This window comes from Peromyscus leucopus, chromosome 1 (assembly GCF_004664715.2).
Source record: "Peromyscus leucopus breed LL Stock chromosome 1, UCI_PerLeu_2.1, whole genome shotgun sequence".
Classification (NCBI taxonomy): Eukaryota; Metazoa; Chordata; class Mammalia; order Rodentia; family Cricetidae; genus Peromyscus; species Peromyscus leucopus.
In genome coordinates, this window is record NC_051063.1 from 104,226,813 (window position 1) to 104,247,221 (window position 20,409).

The window sequence follows — 20,409 nt, forward strand, 5'->3', positions numbered from 1 at the left end:
CAGGAGGCAGAAGCAGTCGGATATCTGTGAGTCCAAGGCCAGCCTGGTCTACACAGTGAGTGCCAAGCCAGCCAGGGCTACACAAACACACACTGGGGTGGGGGAGGGCTCAATGGTTAAGAGCACTTACTGCCCTCACAGAAGACCAGGGTCCAGTTCCCATCACCCATATGGCAACTCACAACCTTCTGTAACCCCAGTTCTAGGGTATCTTATGCCAGAAAAGAGACTCCAAGGGTACCAGGCAAACATGTAGTGCATACACAAATAAGTAGGCAAAACATTGAGGCACATAAAAATATAAAAATAAATCCTATCCTTTTTTTTTTTTAAAGGAAAGGAAAGAGAAGTATATATAAATCTAGAAATTGTAGCAACAAATCTTTTCTGAAGCTTCTGGGGGTTAAAAATCCTATCAAGAGTCCACTGCTAAGGTGAACCAGGAGGAAGGTATTCATGCGTCTGCTGCACTTAATGCCTGTCTTTGGCAGCTTGGGTTGACAAATTAAAAAAATACTGTAAGTTGGGTGAAGTTCCACAACAGACACGGATTGTGACCAAGTTGCTCTTGGTCACGTTTTACCAGAGCAATAGAAACCTAAGACACTTATCATTGGCTGCTATGAAAGTAGCACATCTTTAAGACAGACCGCTTCCTTATAACAAAAATGAACACATAATATAAACTCATAAAAAATTGAATTCAAATCTTTATGTATCCTTTAGAGAAGCTATAAACTACTTCAAATCACATGGCCTAAATTAAGCTGTCATAATTTCTTTATCTGCAAAGAAAACTATTATGAAACTTAAAATCATTAATTATAAATAATGTATGTGTTTCCTAGCATGTACTTGCCAAACAGCAATTAAAACTTTTGACACAGGTATTACTATCATCAGTAATAAATATTTAATGTACTCTATTTAGCAACTCATCTCACTTCAAGCCTCCATTTCCAGCCATATATAAGATAACTTGAAAATCTGTTTCCTATACAAAACCTACAGAAGTTGGATGAAGTACAAAGCAAATATTTAAGAAAGAAAATGAAATTCTTATGAATCAAAAAATAAAGAAGGGGGAAAACAAACAGGAAGTTTAAATAACCGGCTGTTGTCAGGCTGCTCCGGTAAGGTGTGTGGGTCCTAGCCATCAAAGAAACTGCTTTTTATAGACACTAAGGTTAGGGGATAAGGATATGATCAGCCTGGGGGGGGGCGGCGTAGAAACCTAAATTTCCCTGCACAGAGCTGGGACCCACTCTGGCATGGTGATATATATATATAGTTCCAGTATTTGGGAGGAAGAAGTAGAATTCAGAGTTCAAAGTCATCCCCGATTACACAGTCAGTTAAAGGCGAGCTGGGAGCACATGACACCCTGTCTCATATACCAAGGGTAAAAACAAAACAGCTGGAAACTTAAGAGTCTTATTGTCAGTCTAAATAAAACAAAAAAGTACAACGATACAACAGGAAAATGAGCTTAAAAAGGAAAGTCTATGAATCTGAAAGCTTAGTCTAGGTAAAAATTGAATATATTCTTTATGTGTGTTATTTTTTTTTTTTGTTTTTTTGTTTTGTTTTGTTTTTTTTTTACAGTTTTTGCTCTTTCTTTAGTACTTGTAGAGTCTCGAATACAGAATCGCTCTCTGTCCGAGTGCTATTAAAGCGTCGAGGCTTTATGTGTGTTATTAAGCTACCTGCAGGGTGCTAGAATCGCTAGCAGAGAATTTAAATTCTAGGATAATAACATTCACTGATTAGTAGACACAAAAAAATTCTTCTCCCCCTCTAACGTACAAATTATCTAATTTAATTTTCACAATCATCTTATTAAATATCTATAATGTTATCTCAATTTACAAAACAAATTCAGTTTAGGGAAGTTAATCAATTGGTTAATGTCATCCAGGTATTCACTGACAGAGCTGAATTTTAAACTTGGCTGTTCATTCAATTAAAATGCACTGCCAAATTTCTACCATGAGTCCAGCAGAGACAATAGCATGCTGCGTGATCCTTTAGTGCAAATCAACAAGTGTAACTGTTTCCTGCCTTCTCAAGCCAGTCCTAAGAATGAAGTTAGCCACAAAGACAGCAAATAGGAAACTGACACCCTACAGACGCTCAGGGGTTCTGCACGCCAAAACAGCTTAGTTGCCTCTGGCAAAAAAACTAACTTTACTGGGAACACCCTGAACCGGAAGGGAAAAAGCAACAAGCTCCCTGAGCTAGGTCTGTCCCATGTGTCCTGACTAATGGAAATAATTTTATCAAAATAAGTACATAACAGAGTTCAAACAGAAAATATTTTATTATGAAGATTAGTAAGAACGAGAGAGCTGTTGTGGTAAACGTAACAGGTGGGATTGAAAGTTAGAAATAACTGCTATAATCCTATCAAACTGAACTTTTAATGTAATTCAGAGTATTATTTGAATGTATATTATTAAAACCTGTTTTATTAAGGCTAAAAACATTAACAGCTGAGGCTGAATGTGTAGCTCAGGGTAGAGTATTTGTCTAGTATGTGCAAGGCTCTGGGTTTAATCCTAAGCACAACAAAAAACAATAGAGAGATGGCTCAGCAGTTAAGAACACTGACTTAACTGGGCTTGAGGGTGCATGCCTTTCATCAGAGGCAGGGGAATCCCTGTGAGTTCAAGATCATCCTGGTCTACATAGAGTTCTGGCACAGCCAGAGAGCTACACAGTGAGATCTTGTCTTTAAAACAACAAACAAATATCCAAAGCCAACTTCAGACAACAGGCTCTCTGAGATACCTTCACTCCTAGTCTACATAATGTATATAGTAAAACATATAAGGAGGAATGTAAAGAGAATGACAGAATTCACAGCTTCCACTCTGTCTGTGGTTCTATGCTGGAACAAAACTCTCCTAGTTTTCCAACTCCGACGCTACTACCAAGATTTTTAGCTACTTTCCCTCTTCACTACTTCTTTCCTACAGTCAAGAATTGGCTATATGTTCTTTTTTGCCTTGGAGGATTGCCCAGGGCCTCTTATACGTTAGGTCTGACTGTACCAGTGAGTGATAGCCTCTAACCTCTACCATACCTTGTAACCAATGTGTTTACTCATAACATTACCCTATCTTGATTTCTATTCAATATTTTTGAAGGCTTGTGATGTGCAAAATACAAGCTAAATACCTTAAGTTACATTTTCTTTTCACTCAATTCCATTGTTGTACACCCTACCTAACTTTACTTGTAAATAAAAGTAACTATCATTAGGCACTTACTTTATGCCAGGTATTAATTATATCCTGCCTGCCTTACAGTAGCCCATGCTAGCCTCAAACACATGGAAATCCTCTTGTCAAAGTCTCCCAAGTGCATGAACTGTAGGTGTGAGCTACCATGCTTGGCTTCAAGGTAAATTTCTTGAGGAATAAGGTGAGACAGTCAGAGAATAACAACATTCCAAACAAAAGAGCAACACACATAAAAACAGAAGAAAAAAAACCACACTGGAATATAAGAGCTTTAAAAAAGATCAGTCTTCAGAAGCAACTACTTGGGTTCAATTAACTAATTTTGATTCTGTGGTATCCACTATGCCTATGATTTTCTCATCTGTGAAATGGTGATAACAAGCTACATTGTATGGGATTTATTTTAAAATGAAAGTTAGGGCCCAGAGAGATGGCTCAGCAGTTAAAGGTAGTTGTTACAAAGCCTGATAACCTGAGTTTGATTCCCCAGAACCCACACTGTAGAAGGAGAGAAACAACTCCACAAAGTTGTCCTGACTTCCATACTTATATCAAAGTGAGTGTGGCATACACACACACACACACACACACACACACACAGTAAAATTCATTTTTAAAATAAATAAGTGAAAGTGAAATAAGATATTAAAGGTACCTACCACAGGCCAGAACCATGACAGGTGCTCAGTTCCCTTTTGTTGATAATTCAATAGCCTTTAACCAGGACAGCCCCTTCTACTGGTGGGCATTTTGGTACACATTTAATCCCAGTACTCAGGAAGCAGAGGCTGGTAGATCTCTGTGAGTTCTAGGCCAAGCTGGTCTACATAATGAGTTCCAAGGCAGCCAGAACTAAGGGCTACATAGTGAGACTCTGTCTGTCACCTCTATTTCCATCCCTACAGGACCCCAATTAAATATATCTTTTCTGGGGCTGGAGAGATGGTTCAGCGGTTAAGAGCACTGGCTGTTCTTCCAGCAGACCTAGGTTCAATTCCCAGCACCCATATGGCAGCTCACAACTGTCTGTAACTCTAGTTCCAGGGGATCTGAAACCCTCAAAACAATGCACATAAAATAAAGTTTAAAAAGTATTTTTAAAAATTATATATATATATGTATGTGTGTGTGTATGTGTGTATGTATATGTATGTATGTATGTATATATATATATATATATATCTTTTCCAGCTTCCCCAACTTTGCCAGGGCCTTTGGAGCCCTGGAGTAAATTGTAAGTCACTAAGCAAGTTAGAGGCATTCACTGGAAGAAGGGGTGAAAAAGGATAATGGGAGCAAAAACAACTAAAATATACTAAATAAATATAAGAAACTAACAAAGAATAATTGAAAAACAGCAATCCATTCTTAAACCACTCACCAGTGTAGGCCATGTTCTTAGGGTTGCCATAAGGAGCCCCAGGTTGCACGGGGCTGTAAACAGGGTTCATTGTGGAAGACTGAGGATCCTACAGCAAAAACAAATAAGACAGTATTGATTAGTAATTGCTCACTCCCTCTGACGTCATCTTCTCCTCTAAAGCCTTCAGTTATACTCAAAGGGAAGCCTCCTGCTATAGGGAAAAAGGGACTAAACAGAGTATAATACTTTTCCCACTTTACAGATGAAGAATGACAGAGCAATAACTTGTTCAATGTCAACTCAGCCATTTTAGGCTCTAAGTTTAATATTAATCCCGGTGTCCCACAGAGAGTTCTGACATTTGTGCGGCACTGACCAAACCACCTTTCTTCTTTGGACTTCACTATCCTAATATTAAGTGGATTAGTTGATCTCCAAGGTTTTTTCTATGTCTAATGATGCTAACTCACAAGCTGGAAAATGTCATACTTCTTCAGTTCACCAAGGAAGCTTGGATGTCTGGTGGTGAGCACTTAGCCTGCTAGGAGGAAGGAATAGCAAATGTCTTGTCCACCCCTTGTGCCTGTACATAAGATAAAAGCTACTAGCAGCTTTAAAGAAAAAAAGGAGGAATTTTTATTTCATCTATCTGTATGCTCATGCACATGCTACAGTGTCATATGTAGGTCGGAGGACAACTTGCAGAAATTGGTTCTCTTCTTGCATTATGTGTGTCAGGGACAGAACTCAGGTTGTCAGATCTGGCTGCAAGCATCTCTGCCCACTGAACTATCTTAATGGGGAAATTTGATGCCATTGAACATCTTAATGCAGAAAAAGAAACACAGCCAAGACTTCTTGCCAAATGTATTCAAGGGAAAGAAATAAACTTGGAAATTTGTGTGCAATAACTATCACCTGCACAAGTGCTCTATTAATTACCTTAATGAAGGACATTCTCCATTCTGATTAATGGAAAAACTGTCATTAAGCTCTATTAACCAGCCAATTTGTCCCATCTTGTTTAGAGAGCCATATCTTACACATAAGGTGACATGTTTGAATATGTGTCTCCAGATATATTACTTACACTCCATAAAAATCCAACAATTCTCCCCTAACTAGGTTTACATGATAGATGGGCAATTTTTTAGGTCATTAACTCCTGTTGCACCCCAGGACAGGGAACAAGTTAAATGATGAAGGCAGGCAGTGAACATCTGGCTCGATGACAATAGCTCTGTGACTAATTAAGTCTGTCCAGGGTTCTGGAATGAGAGATGGAGAATTGATGGGCTCCCAAGAACAGGACACTAGGCCCATCAGATAGACAAACAGGAAATGCCAGTGGTAAATTTCTTAATCTAGAACTTTCATAAATCTACCTAATGCAAAGCCCTGGCAAACAACGTCAGAATTAACAAACAGGGTCAATACACTCATATACAAATTGAAGCTACAACTTGAGGATATATGTTAAAAGAAGGTATGTGTATTTTCAGCTCAATTTAGCAAAAAAGCATTTTCATAACCAGAGCCGAGAATTAACTCTGATGTTAAAGTTTCCTGCTAACTGTAAAGTGATGTGCAGATATAAACAAAGTGTGACAACATCTGTGCAGACAACAGAGATGATTGCTTGAACACTTTTCCTAATTTGGACCTTCTTCTCCTCAACCAGTTCTCTGCCTAACAAGTCAGAGTTAAGTTAGACTGTTAAAACGCTGCCATGGCTTCAATGTGGTATCCACTAAAGAGCATGTGTAGGAAACCTAATGGCCACCGTAACAATAGTAAGAGGTGTAATGTTTAAGACACCATGAGGAATCCGCTCTCATGAACTGATTAATGCTGTTATACTGGAGAGGGTTTCCCATAGAGAATGGATGTGGTTTCTTGTGCTCTTTTTCCTACCCTCTTGTTTTGTTCTTTTCCTCTTCTATCATGGATTGGCACAGCAAGAAGACCCTGCCAGACACCTGTACCTTGTTACTGAACTTCCCAACTCCAGATCTGTGAGCACATAAACTTCTTGTTATAAATTATCCAATCTGTGGCATTGTAATAGCAGCATGAAACAGACTAAAACATGTGCTGGGCAGCACAACTGGCCCTACAAACATCTGCACATTCTCCTACTGAGAACACACCCTGTGCAGCTGATTGGACAAAATGGGAAATGTTTTTATAATCAAAGAAACTCATCAGCTGTGAAACAGATCTCCTGCTGCTACAAAATGAGAGCCACAGACAGACATAGGAGACCATGACACGGCATAACAACATCAATTCAATCCCAACCAGTAACTGACAGAGAAGACATCTGCCAGGGTCTAATATTTGGAATAAGCCAAGTATGATGATGCAAAGCTGTAATCCCAACACTGAAAAAGCTAAGGCGGAGGATTGCTGTGAGTTCAAGACCCAGCTGGGATACACAGTAAGACTCTGTCTCTAAAGTAAGACTACTATAGCCACTTATGGGGAAGAGCTGAGATCAGAGTTCCTAGCTTCCAAGGGATTATCCTTTGCAACAGAATCTGTATACTGCTCATCATTCCAGGGACAGACTAAAAACCATCAGCTAAAATCACAAGTTCTACTGTCAGGCAGATTTAGGTTCTACAATTACCACATATCAACAGAAGTGTCCTAACCACTCTGAGCCTCAGTTTCCTCTAGTCTCAGAATGAAAAAGAATACTATATAAAAGTTTTTCATTTGTTTGTTTTGATTTTTTGAGACAGGGTTTCTCTGTGTAATAGCCCTGGCTGGCCTGGAACTCACTCGTAGACCAGGCTGGCCTCAAACTCAGAGATCTGCCTGCCTCTGCCTCCCAAGTGCTGGGATTAAAGGCATTCATCACCATGGCCCAGTTATAAGTTGTTTTGTTTTTAAATAATGAACTTATTGAGGTAGAATTTACACATAGTAAAATTTACTCTTTTTAGGAATATAGTTCTGAGCCTAAAAATGTATTCATTTATACAAATAACTATAATTCCATAATCAAGATGTAAAGATTTTTATTACTTTCAACTATATCCTTTTGGTCAATCCCCTGCCTTACTCCCAGCTCCTGACAATAATGCATCTATTTTGTGTTGTTGTAAGGATTTTCTTTACAGATTAGGTACCTACATATACAGTTCTTTATTAAATAGTTAACTGGCATTATTCTTATTTCAGATGAGATTAAAAGAGCTACTGAGAAAAAAAAACATACTAAAAATTGACCAAGTTGTACCAATTTTTGAATCTTCATCTTTTCCAGATGGACAGTCTAAAGCTGTCCTATCCAGTATGTCATGTACTGACAGAAACATTTTCAAGATTTATTTGTTACATGTAGTTTGTGTGTCTGAATGAGTTTATGTGCACCATGCGAGTATAAGTGCCCACAGAGGTCAGAGGGCATAGGACCCCCTAGAACTGGAACTACAATTGTGAGCTGCCAGATATGGGTGCTGGGAACCAAACCTAGGTCCTCTGAAAGAGCAGTAAGTGCTCATAACTGCTAAGTCATTTCTCCAGCCCCAATGTATCAGCAAGGTAATGTACTAAAAGGTAGACCATTTGCCTAGCATGCACAAGGCTTTGGATTTGAGTTTGTATATCACATATCCCTCCCCCAACCCTGCACTAAGAGAGGAAGGAAAGGAAAGATCTTATACCTGTGTTGGCTACTAAGCTCCTGAAATGCAGCTTGAGATGATAAGAGTTTTAGTTTTTTTCAATTATATGCTGACATTTATTCAGAATAGTGTTTTATTCAGAAAATATATTTTTATGCATATTTTACAAAAACAGCATTCAAACATACAGGTTCCTTATACGTCTAAGTGTTTTTCACTCTATCACTTAATAAACTACAAGTAAAAGAATTCAAGACTTTAAAGCAACCATACTTAGCTAAATTAACTGATTCCATTTTACAGATGAAAAATGAGTCTGAGAAAGGGCAAATGAACCATACAAGACCACAAAGCAAACAGAGGGTAGAGTTTAGAATAGCACCCAAAAGGATCAAAGACTAAAGAACTAAAAATATAAATCCCTAAGAAGCAAAGAGAGGAAGATGGGGAATGCACCTTCATAATCTTTGATTGGCAATAACCTCCCAAATATGCTACAATAGCAAAAAAAGGGAAGGGGGATAGAGACGATTTAGGTAAATAATTTTATTATTATTACTTTTTTTTTCTTTAAGAGGAACCACCAGCCAGTGTGGTGGCATACCCCTGCAATCCCAGTAACTCAAGAAACTGAGGCAAGAGGATCTCAAGTTCCAGGCTAGACTGGGCTACATATGTAATAGGACCCTGTGTTCAAAACAAGACAGAAGGCAGGCCTGGTGGTGCAGGACTATAATCTCCGCAACTTGGGAAGCTGGGGCAGGAGGATCACAAGCCAGCCTGGACTACAGAGCAAGTTTAATACAAGCCCTGGTAACTTAATGAGAAATCCATTCTCAGAAAGTAAGAAAGAGGGCTGAAGACATAGCTCAGTGGTAGAGTTCTTGCCTGCCTTGCTTGATGTCCAATCTCTGGACTATGAACAAAACAAGGACACCATCAAAAAAGCAAAAAGACAAGTTACAGAGTGAAAGAAAAATTTCAAATTATATTCTTGCCTTTTTATTTGAGATAGGGCCTCAGGTATCCCAGACTGGTCAGCCTTAAGAGCCTGTGTAGGATGACCTTGAACTTCTGATTTTCCTGCCTCTATAACCCAAGTGTTAGAATAACCATATCATATATATGGTATACCACTATACCTGGTTTTCAAATTGCAGATCTAATATGGGATTTGCATTTAAGATGTGTGAAAAATTTATGCAGCTCAATAGCAAAAAAAAATGTTTTAATCCTAATTTTTAAATGTATTTATTTTATGCTGAGATGTCAGAGGTTAAAAACTGACTGTCTTCAGAGGTCTGATTCAATTCCAGAACCACATGTCTCACAACATCTGTAATGAGATTGCACCTCTTTTATACATAATAAATAAATAAATCTTTAAAAAAAATGTATTTATTTTATGTGTATGGATGTTTTGCCTGCATGCCTGGTGACTGCAGAGGTCAGAAGACACTGAATCTCCTGCAAATTAAAGGTGGGTGCTGGGAATCCAACCCAGGTACTATGCAAAAGCAACAAAGTGCTCTAACCACTGAGCCATCTCTCCAGCCCAAGACAGCTAATTTTTCAGGTGAGTGGAGAATCTAGTTTTGCTAAGAAGATTACAAATGGCAAAGAAGCATGAAAAATGCAAATCAAAATCACACTGAGATGTCATATCAACTAGAATGGCTGTCCTAATAAAGAAAGGTAGAGTGTCTAACACGCAGGAAGTCCTGGGCACCATATAAACTGGGTATGTGTTATACAGTAGTACCTTCTAAACTGAAGGGAAGAACAGAGAGGTTCATAGGACTAGGGGAGTAAACAAACTCTGCCTGTCTGGGAAAGTAGGAATTTGCAAAATTCACAAGAGCTCTTCTCAAGAGTTACAGGGCAGTAAAAAACTGCGGGGGGTGAGGGGGTGACTAACCATGCTGCAGAAAGGCATCTCTCAGAGTTTCCTTCAAGTTGTGCAAAGAAGTCCACAGACACAGCTTTCCTGAGTCATCACTGGTGTGGAGGAGACTTTTTAGTGATACAATGTCTCTGACTCTCCCACTTCTGACAGTATCTCCTCACCTATACTACTAAGGATTATCAATAAACTCAATGATTTAACAACTTCAATTCTGGTGCAAATTGCTAATTTGGTCTGTAGTGAGTTCCTCATCTGGGGTGAGTAGATGTGTATGTCATGTCTCTCCAGAAAGTTTGTCCTGCAAGTATGATGGCATGTCATTCCAGCACTCAGAAGGTAGAGGCAGGATTGGTAATTCAAGGTCAATCTCTATTACAAAGTAAATTTAAAACCAATCTGGGCCACAGACACTAGATCTAAGTATGCTGGCAAACCTATAATCCCAGTCCTCAGGAAGAACCCAGAGAGTTATGAGTCCAAGACCAGCCTGAGCTGCACAGTGAGACCCTGTCTTGAACAAACAAACAGAAGAATTAAAAAAAAAAATGACTATACTAATTATTATCTTGCCTCCCCTCCCTGCCCCATATACATGTTTTTTAGACATGGTCGCCAGGCAGTGGTGGCACACGCCTTTAATCCCAGCACTCGGGAGGCAGAGGCAGAAGAATCTCTGTGAGTTCGAGGCCAGCCTGGGCTACAGAGTGAGCAAAGACCTGAACAATTTAAAGGACCAAGTCATATGGATTCTAACAGAAGCTGTCCAAAAAGAAAAAAATAGCAAATTAAAACCCCCTGAAATGGAAGTATGTTGGAGATACAGCATGGAGGCGAATTGTCAGGTAGAGTACAGGAAGAATAGGAATTAAAATCAGACAGGCAACAAGGGAAAATAATTCAGGGTCTTGCAGGCTAATATGAAGATGGTTAATTTTAGGTGTTAATTTGAATGGATTAAGAAATACCCAGAGGGCTGACGAGATGGCTCAGCAGATAATGGCACTTCCCACACACCTAACAACCCACATACAACAATCCCAGGACCCACGTAAAAGCAGAAGAGAACCGACTCGGCAAAGTAGTTCCATGACTTGCACACACCCTGTAGCACAAGCACTCACATATGCAACAATAAGCAAATCTATAAATAAATAAAAACAACAAAAAGGAATACCTAGAAACTTGGTAAAACATCATTTTCGTTATGATCTTATTAAAAAGATTCATTTTATATGTATGAGTGTTTTGCTTGCATGTTGTATGTGTATCACATGCGTGCCTGGTGTCCACAGAAGTCAGAAGATGACATCAGAGCCCATGGAACTGGAGCTGCAACTGGTTGTAAGCCACTCTGTGGCTGCAAGAGCAAGAAAGGCTCTCAACTAGAGCCATCTTTCAAGCTCAAGTACTGGAGAGCTAGGGACTAGGTAGGAAAGATCAGCTTAGTGTGGGAAGGCACTACCCAACTAGCTGGCCAGGAAAAACAAACACACAATTGGAGCAGACTTTTTTTCTGCTGTCATAGATATCAGAACTCCAGGCTGTCAGGTCTCTGTACAACAGAATTCAAACCATCACCTTCCTTAAACCCTCAGGATATGCAAATGGAATGTTTCCTCTATACTGAGCTCTCCTGCTCAAATGTTACCTGATCAGAAATGCCTTCTTTAACCACATCTAAAATACCTTCTTCACAGGTGGTAATTTCTGTTTTACTTTTCCTACTGACACTTATCTTTGTTGATTTTTTGCTACTATAACAGAATACCTGAGGCTGAGTCATGTATATTGAACAGAAGTTTCTAAAGGGAATAAGACTCTACTGGGTCTCATCTTGGGCTCAACAAGCACTGGTGAGCCAATCTGCAGTATGTGAGAGATAACACTGGTTCAAAAAACTTTATCCTGATAAAGCTGGGTTTGATTCCTAGACTTCCACAACAAAGATGCTAGATATAATACAAGGAGGTAAAACTTTTGGAATAGCCAAAATGATCAAAAAGGTGCTGGCAAGATCGCTCAGTGGGTAAAGGCACCTGCAGCCGAGTCTGACATGAGTTCAATCCCTGGAACTTTACATGGTGAAGGGAGAGAACCAACACCCACCAGCTGTCCTCTGACCTCAAATTCATACCACGGCACGTTCCCTTCTAAAATAAATTAAATGTAATTTAAAAAATTTTAAATAATCAAAAGAGGGTGAAGATGTAACTCACTGACAGCATTTGCCTAACATGTGCAAGGCCCTGAGTTTAAGGCCCTGTCTAGGTGGAGTGTTGTGAGAGAATCCAGTTAGGTGGATCAAGCAGAACCTCATCAGTTCTGCTTGATGAAATCCAACTGACATGCTCTGTAGACCTTCTGGGAAGATTGCTAAATGGAAAAGCATTAGCTTACAACATAGTCCTTTTTTGACTCTCCCCCAGACTCCTTCCTGCTGCCTAGAATGAGGATATGATAACTGGAGTTCATCCGTCTTCTTTTCTATGAGGTGACCCTGAGAATAGATGCTTTAAGCCAAGGATAGCAGAAGCAGCTTTGATTTCATGGAACAACCATTTCAGCCCTGAACCACATACTTCTGTACTTCTTATGCATAAAAAAAAAAAATAAAGCCCAGGGCTGGAGAGATGGCTCAGAGGTTAAGAGCACTAGCTGTTCTTCCAGAGATCCTGAGTTCAATTCCCAGCACCCACATGTGGCTTACAACCATCTATAGTGAGATCTGATGCCTTCTTTTGGCCTGCAGACATACATGCAGGCAGATCACTGTATACATAATGAATAAATAAATCTTTAAAAAAATAAAGCTCATACTTAAATTTTTTAATTACATTTTATTTGTGGAAGGGACAGGCACATGCCACAGCATGAATGTGGAAGTCGGAGGAAAACTTAGTTCTTTCCTCCCACCTTATGATACTGAACCACCTCAATGACCCAAAATCCTGGACTTTTAAATTAATTTATTCCCTGTACTTTTTAAAAACATTTATTTATTCTTCATTCATTTGTTTATTTTGTGTGGGGTTGCAGGTGCACGTATGTATGTGGAGGGCAGAGAACAACTTGTGGGAGTCTGGCTTTCTCTCCATTATGGGGCTCTGAGGATTGAACTCAAATTGTCAAGTCTGACAACAAGCACCTCTACCCTCTAAGTCATCTAGCTGGCTCCAAAGCTTGTACTGTTGTTTTTGTTGTTGTTATTTCTGTTTTTCGAGACAGGGTTTCTCTGTATAGTTTTGGTGCCTGTCCTGGATCTCACTCTGTAGCCCAGGCTGGCCTAGAACTCACAGAGATCAGCCTGGTTCTGCCTCCCAAGTGCTGGGATTAAAGGTGTGAGCCACCACCGCCCGGGGAAAGCCTGTACTTTTAAGCCTTTTTTATTTCTTTTTCTTTCAGATTTCTGTTTTATGCAGCTAAACTTAATCCTATTTAATGAGAGGAAGAGAGAAAAGTTTCAAAAGAATGTCATTTGATCTGTGTTTTGATGGATGACAGGAATTCTACATGGAGAATAGGGAAAAGGAAAGACCATTTGTGAAATTACACCACAAGAGAACAAGCCATTCAGAGAATATTGAGTAGTTCTGTAATGCACAGAATCTGAAGGAAATCATGACAAAATATATTAACATTCATGTCCCCATTTCTCAGTTGTGTCCACTCTGGTCTTAGGAGGTCTGAAAGGCCAGGCTCAGCTTGGCTACATGACACTGTGATCCCAGAGCTCTCTCAACAGCTCTAAACTCACTGTAGCTGTTAGCCTGATTCTCTTCTCCCTGCAACACTTCACACACAGAGATCAAGTGTGGTGATATTTTAATTGTGCTGAAATGTTATTTTATTTGTATGTTAATAAATAAAGTTGCCTGGAGATCAGAGGCAGGCAGAGTCTCTGTGTGGTCAAGAACACAGCCAAGCATGTCCTTTAATCCCAGTACCAACCATAGAGACCTGGAGGTCTGTAAAGACAGGCAGTGACGAGGAAGTCATGTGGCTGGGCTTAAAGTCAATGAGAAAGCAGATCAGAAAGGCAATAAAAACACAAGGTTACACAGGAAGAGACTCTCTCTGGGGAAGCGATGGTGGTGAGGTGGTAAAATAAGGTAGTAGTGGCTCTGCTAGTTCTCTGATCTCTTTGGCTATTACCTCTGTATTTGGCTCTGTGTTTCTTATTTAATAAGACTGTTTAGAAATTCATCTACAATCAAGTAACTCTATGTGTTTTATATTTACTACTAAATTCTGAGGAAAAAAGCCTGTCATAAAAACATATTTGTGCCAGGCGGTGGTGGCGCACGCCTTTAATCCCAGCACTCGGGAGGCAGAGCCAGGCGGATCTCTGTGAGTTCGAGCAGCTGGCTACAAGTGAGCTCAGGAAAGCGCAAAGCTACACAGAGAAACCCTGTCTCGAAAAACAAAACAAAACAACAACAACAAAAAAAAAACACATATTTGTTAGCTGGGCGGTAGTAGCGCATGCCTTTTTTTATTTTATTTATTTATATTTTATACATGAGTGTGCTATATAAAATATAAATTAATCCCAGGCAGATCTCTGTGAGTTCGAGGCCAGTCTGGTCTACACAGCGAGATCCAGGACAGGCACCAAAAGCTACACAGAGAAACCCTGTCTCAAAAAACAAAAACAAACAAAACAAAACAAAAACATATTTTTGAGGGCTGGAGAGATGGTTCAGCAGTTGAGAGCACTGGCTGGTCTTCCGGAGGTCCTGAGTTCAATTCCCAGCACCCACATGGTGCTAACCATCTTAACAGAACCTGATGTCCTCTTCTGGTATGAAGTTATACATGCAGCACACTCATGTATAAAATATAAATAAATAAAATAAAAAAAAATTATTGGGTGGATGCATGAATAAAGTGAATAAAAGAAACCTTTTATTGGAATTTAGTGGTCCAACTTTTTTTTTTATTTATTTGTTTGTCTCTCTATCTGTTTGTTTTGAGGCAGGGTTTCACTGTGTAGTCCTGGCTAGCCTAGAACTCAATATATAAACCAGGCTGGCCTTAAACTCACAAATATCTACCTGCCTCTGCCCCCCAAGTGCTAGGGTTACAGGTGTGTGCCATCACGTGACTTCAACTTCATTTTAGACATTAACCTTTTTCTTTCTAAACTGAAGAAAACTTAGTTCCAGTAGTTTTTTTTTTCCTAATTCCATCAATACGAGTCATAGAGCACCCAAATTTTACAGTGACTATCTGTTTCTATGTTTGCCAAATGTAATCAGACTACACAATGGGTTCCTGCATTTTAAAATTCTGCACACAGTATTTCACTTCAGAAAATGCTCTAATTTAAAAGATGACATGGAGAATTCTGACTTCTAAGAATCTGCCAAAGGGATCTCAACATGGGAACAACTTTTACAGTTAACAGAAAGATCTTTTCATGCAAAAGCTCAACAACTGGCTTTTGTGCCTGACTATAAAGAAGATGCTCATCTGCAAAATGTCAAATTCCAACCACCACAGCACTTAGCCCATTAAGGTAACTTAAAAAATGGCTTTTTAGCTCATCGAAAACACAACAAGGGCTGGAAAGATGAAAAGATGCAAGCATGAGGACCTGAGTCTGATCGTACAAACCAAATAAAAACCTGGGCATGGCCACACACCCGTCTATAAACCCAATGCTACAGACATGGGTACGTGCAGAGACAAGAGGATCAGCAGGACTTGCTGGCCACCAGTCTAGTTCCAGGCTCAGTGAGAAAAGCTGTCTCAAAAGAATAAAGGGGAGAGTGACAGATCAGCATACTTCTGGTCTCCATACACATGCGTGGGCATATGTATCTCTCTCTCCCCCAACCCCAAACACACGGGGGAAGGGGACACAACTAATTGTTTATCTAGCAAATACTTTTGCAAACAACACAAAATGTGGGGTTTTGGCTTTTTTTAAAGTATGAACAAATTTCATAGAGAGCCTCTCTAAATACAGAGTTAATTAATCATTAGAACAAAGACAGACTGGCAAGATGCCTCAGCAGGTAAAGGCAGGGCTGCCAAATCTGACAAGGTGACTTTGATCCCAGGAACCCATATGGTGTAAGAAGAAAACCAATTCCAAAACGATGTATTCTGACCTTCACACATGCATCATAGTGTGCACATTCACACACGAAGTCAACAAAAAAAGTTTAAATGGCACAGAAACACTTGGGATTTACTATGTGATGGTTCTTTTGTTTAAGAGTTCATCTTTCATTGAGGAAACACGTACTTAAGTAAGACTATATTACAGTTTCTGTAATACAGCATAGTGCTTGTAACTCAGATGTCATTTTCCTTAGTGGAAGGATCAAGAAAAGCTTCTATAGTGCAGCATTTTGAGTTTGTAAGGCAAACACAAGAGTTAATAATGATCTTTTTGCAGATAATTTTTAAAAAATAAAGAGTTCATTTAAGGGCCCACATGGTAGAAAGCTAGGTACTCAAATACATAACATTATGCTGTTTTGCAACTCAGACATACACATAAACTATCAATTGAATGAACAGCAAAGTACATGATGGACACATCTGAACCTTGAGCCAACTCTTGCTCTAGTCACTAGGAAACTGAGTTGGATTGCTTCTAATCCTCAGTAATGGACAAGAACAGGTACTAAATTTATCCTGGCTTCATTTAGTTCATCACCTTTGTTTTTCCTTCACTGCTATTTATTTTAGATCCTATTACATATTTCTGTTGAGACAGGGTCTTTTCATGTTCAATTTGGTGTCAAACTCATGATTCCCCTGCCTCTGCCTAAGTAACTAAGTAGAAAGATTTCAGGCATGTGCCACCACACCCAAGTGATCATGCTTACTTATGATAGGATCTCACTATTTGCTAATTTATGATCAGATCTCATTATATAGCCCAGGCCTTAAAAATTCAGGATTTTCCTCCCTTGGCCTACCCAGTGCTGATGGTAGGCATGTGCTACCACACCTGGCTACCTGGCTAGATTAGGTAGTTTAATATTGTTGGCATGTGTATGCATATATAATGTGCCTGCCTGTGTGCTCATGTGGAGGGCACAATTTATCTATGTGTGTGCAAGTGCAAAAATCAACAATCTGAGTCTTCTTAGATCACGCTCCACTTTATTTATTAAGGCGTGGTCTCTCCATGACCAATTCCGGCTAGTTTAGTTAACACTGTAGTTTAGTTAGATCAAGATGTAGCAGCTCCTTCTCCAGCACCATGCCTGCCTGTACAGAGCCATGCTCCCCACCGTGATGATAATGGACTAAACCTCTGAAACTGTAAGCTGCCACCTCATCTCTGCCTCCCCATGATGGTCCAGCTTTTTTTTTTCTGGTTTTTTGAGGCAGGGTTTCTCTCTACATAGCCCTGGCTGTCTGTAGACCAGGGTGGCTTTGAACTCAGAGATCTGCTTGCCTCTGCCTCATAAGTGCTAAGATTAAAGGTGTGCGCCACCACTGCCTGGATGTGATGGCCCAGCTTTATAACACAGCTTATGAAGGGGCCCACTCCAGTCCTCATGCTTGCATATAACCAGCATTTTACCACTAAGCACCTCGTCAGTCCAGAATAAGTGTATTTAAAAAGTGAATTCCCTTTAAGAAAAATGATACTCATATAAAATACAACCAGTAAAACTAGAGATGGTATAATTAGTCTCTTTACATTTTAAAAATTCTGTGTTAGATGGAGGGGTGAGGAGCACATATGTGACAGTGTGCCCGGGGAGATTTGGGACATTTGTGGAGTCGGGTCCTTCCTTTCACTTTTACATTAAACTTGGGCCATTAGGCTTTTGAAACAAGACTATACCTGTTGATTCATCTTACCAGCAAAATTCACTTTTTTAAAGATTTCTACTGATAGTTTAAAGTAAAACCAGACCTCATGAACAAGCCAACAGTAAAGATCTCTTATTTTGCCGCTGAGCGCTAATAAAAGAGAAGAGGTCTCTGCTAGAGGAACTATACTACTTCATAAAACGACAACAACAAAAACCACCTCTATTCTTCAAAGGCTCCCTTCTTGTGAGCCTCCACATGTATGGCCATGGTGGTGTAGAACATGTTGGTCTACACACGTACCACTGTCCCTGGTCTAACACTATCTCTTTTTTATTTACCCTACACAAATGCAAGTGTCGGAGGAAAGTGGCTCCTTTTTATAATATTATGTGAGTAAAGCTGACCAAAGTTTAGGGGTACTGAACTACTCAAAACACTAGGAGATTTTGCTTGTTTTATGTTCACTTGTGGATTTTTTAATGATAAAATGCACACAAGTTACAATTTAAACCATATTATTTTATTTTTGTTTTATTGAGGCCTTGCTATGTTACTTAAACTGTCTTCAAACTCAGGATCTTCCTGCTCAGCTTCCCAAAGCATATGCCACCACATCCAGTCAATTAAACTAGTAGATGGCTCAGAAGGACTGGGAATGTAGCTTTGTGGAAAGCCCCTCCCTAGCACGCACAAGGCCCTGAATTGGATCCCCAATACAAAAAGGAAAAGAAAAACAGTAATCAGTTCAGTAGCATTAAGTATATTGGATGGTTGTATAGTCATTATCATCATCCATCTCCAAAAGTCATCTTGCCAACATGACTCTTTAAACCCATTAAATACTTAACTTCCCATCATCCCCTCTTTACCTAGTCCCAGGTAACCACAATTCAACTTTCAGTGTGCGTGAATTCAGCTATTCTAGTAATGTCATACAAGAATCATACAGTATTTAACCTTTGTAATATTTATCCTTATGTGACCGGCTTACTTTATTTAGCATGACATCTCCATTGTTTACCCATGTTGTAGCACAAAAAATTTAAGCTAGAGGGTTGAGACAGGATCTTGGTATCCTCAAATCTACTATCCTCCTATAATTACAGCCATGTGCCACCACACCCAGCTAAAACACTGGTTTTTAATAACTATCTGTTAGACTTCTATTTTCTTTTTTTGTTTGTTTGTTTGTTTGTTTGTTTGTTTGTTTGTTTTTCGAGACAGGGTTTCTCTATGTAGCTTTGAGCCTTTCCTGGAACTCACTTGGTAGCCCAGGCTGGCCTCAAACTCACAGAGATCCGCCTGCCTCTGCCTCCCAAGTGCTGGGATTAAAGGCGTGCGCCACCACTGCCCGGCTAGACTTCTATTTTCTGTTAAAGACAATCATAAATTATAAAGGTGATCATTATTTATTAACTTTCAAGTTAAAGTGGGAGCTCACTAAAGGGTTTTTTTCCCCTCCTAGTGTCCTTGAGAATTCTAGATTGATTTGGCAAATGTAATAATACTTGTAAACAAATCATTTAGATGGAACATCCTGCTATTATGAAAATAAATTACATGTTCATTAGGAAGCAAAATGACCTTCAATAAAAAAAAAAGACAATGTGGTAGCCGGGCCGGTGGTGGCGCACGCCTTTAATCCCATCACTAGGGAGGCAGAGGCAGGTGGATCTTTGTGAGTTCGAGGCCAGCCTGGTCTACAGAGCAAGATCCAGGAAAGACGCAAAGCTACACAGAGAAACCCTGTCTTGAAGAAAAAAGAAAAAAGAAAAAAAAAACAAAACAAAAAAAAAACACAATTTGAGCCGGGTAGTGGTTGGCACATATCTTTAAACACAGCACTTGGGAGGCAGAGGCAGGAGGATCTCTGTGAGTTCAATGTCAGTCTGATCTACAGAACAAATTCCAGGACAGCCAGAGCTGTTACACAGAGAAATCCTGTCTCAAAAACTAAAAAATAAAAAAATACATTTTCGGGGGGCGGGAGAGGGGAGGACAGGGGAATCCATGGCTGATATGTAAAATTAAATCATAAAATTAAAAAAATACATTTTCTTTAAGGATAAAAAGTCTCATCTGGCCAGGTGGTGGTGGCACATGCCTTTAATCCCAGCATTCAGGAGGCCACTTCGGATCTGAGTTTGAGGCCAGTCTAGTCTACAGAGTGAGTTCCAGGAAAGCCAGGGCTACACAGAGGAAGCCTGTCTCAAAAAAAAAAAACAAATGAACAATAACAATAAAAAAGTCTGCATCTGCCTGGGTGTTATGTATAACACATCCACAAACATTTCCTATTTCAAAGTAGGAATGTTTTTAGCGTTTACTAACGAATTTTAATTATCCAAACAGATGAGCCATTGGTAATTAGCGGGCAAGATCAATGTGAATGATCAAATCAGGTCAGGAAAAGCCTCCTCTCTCTTTGATAGGGATATTATCTGAACTTCAGTCACTTCTGACTGTCCCTTT

At 39.5% G+C, this 20,409-nt stretch overlaps 1 protein-coding gene across 3 annotated transcripts in view; it reads right to left on the reverse strand.

Annotated features, from left to right (window-relative positions):
• The window catches only part of Fam168a (family with sequence similarity 168 member A), a 132,344-nt gene that overhangs the window by 54,629 nt on the left and 57,306 nt on the right, over positions 1–20,409 (reverse strand). For all 3 annotated transcript variants that reach the window (XM_037197110.1, XM_028877541.2, XM_028877540.2), the window contains exon 2: positions 4,627–4,714. In XM_037197110.1, coding sequence (XP_037053005.1) covers positions 4,627–4,696 — 70 coding nt within the window. In that variant the 5' untranslated portion in view covers positions 4,697–4,714. The remainder of the gene's footprint in view (positions 1–4,626; positions 4,715–20,409) is intronic.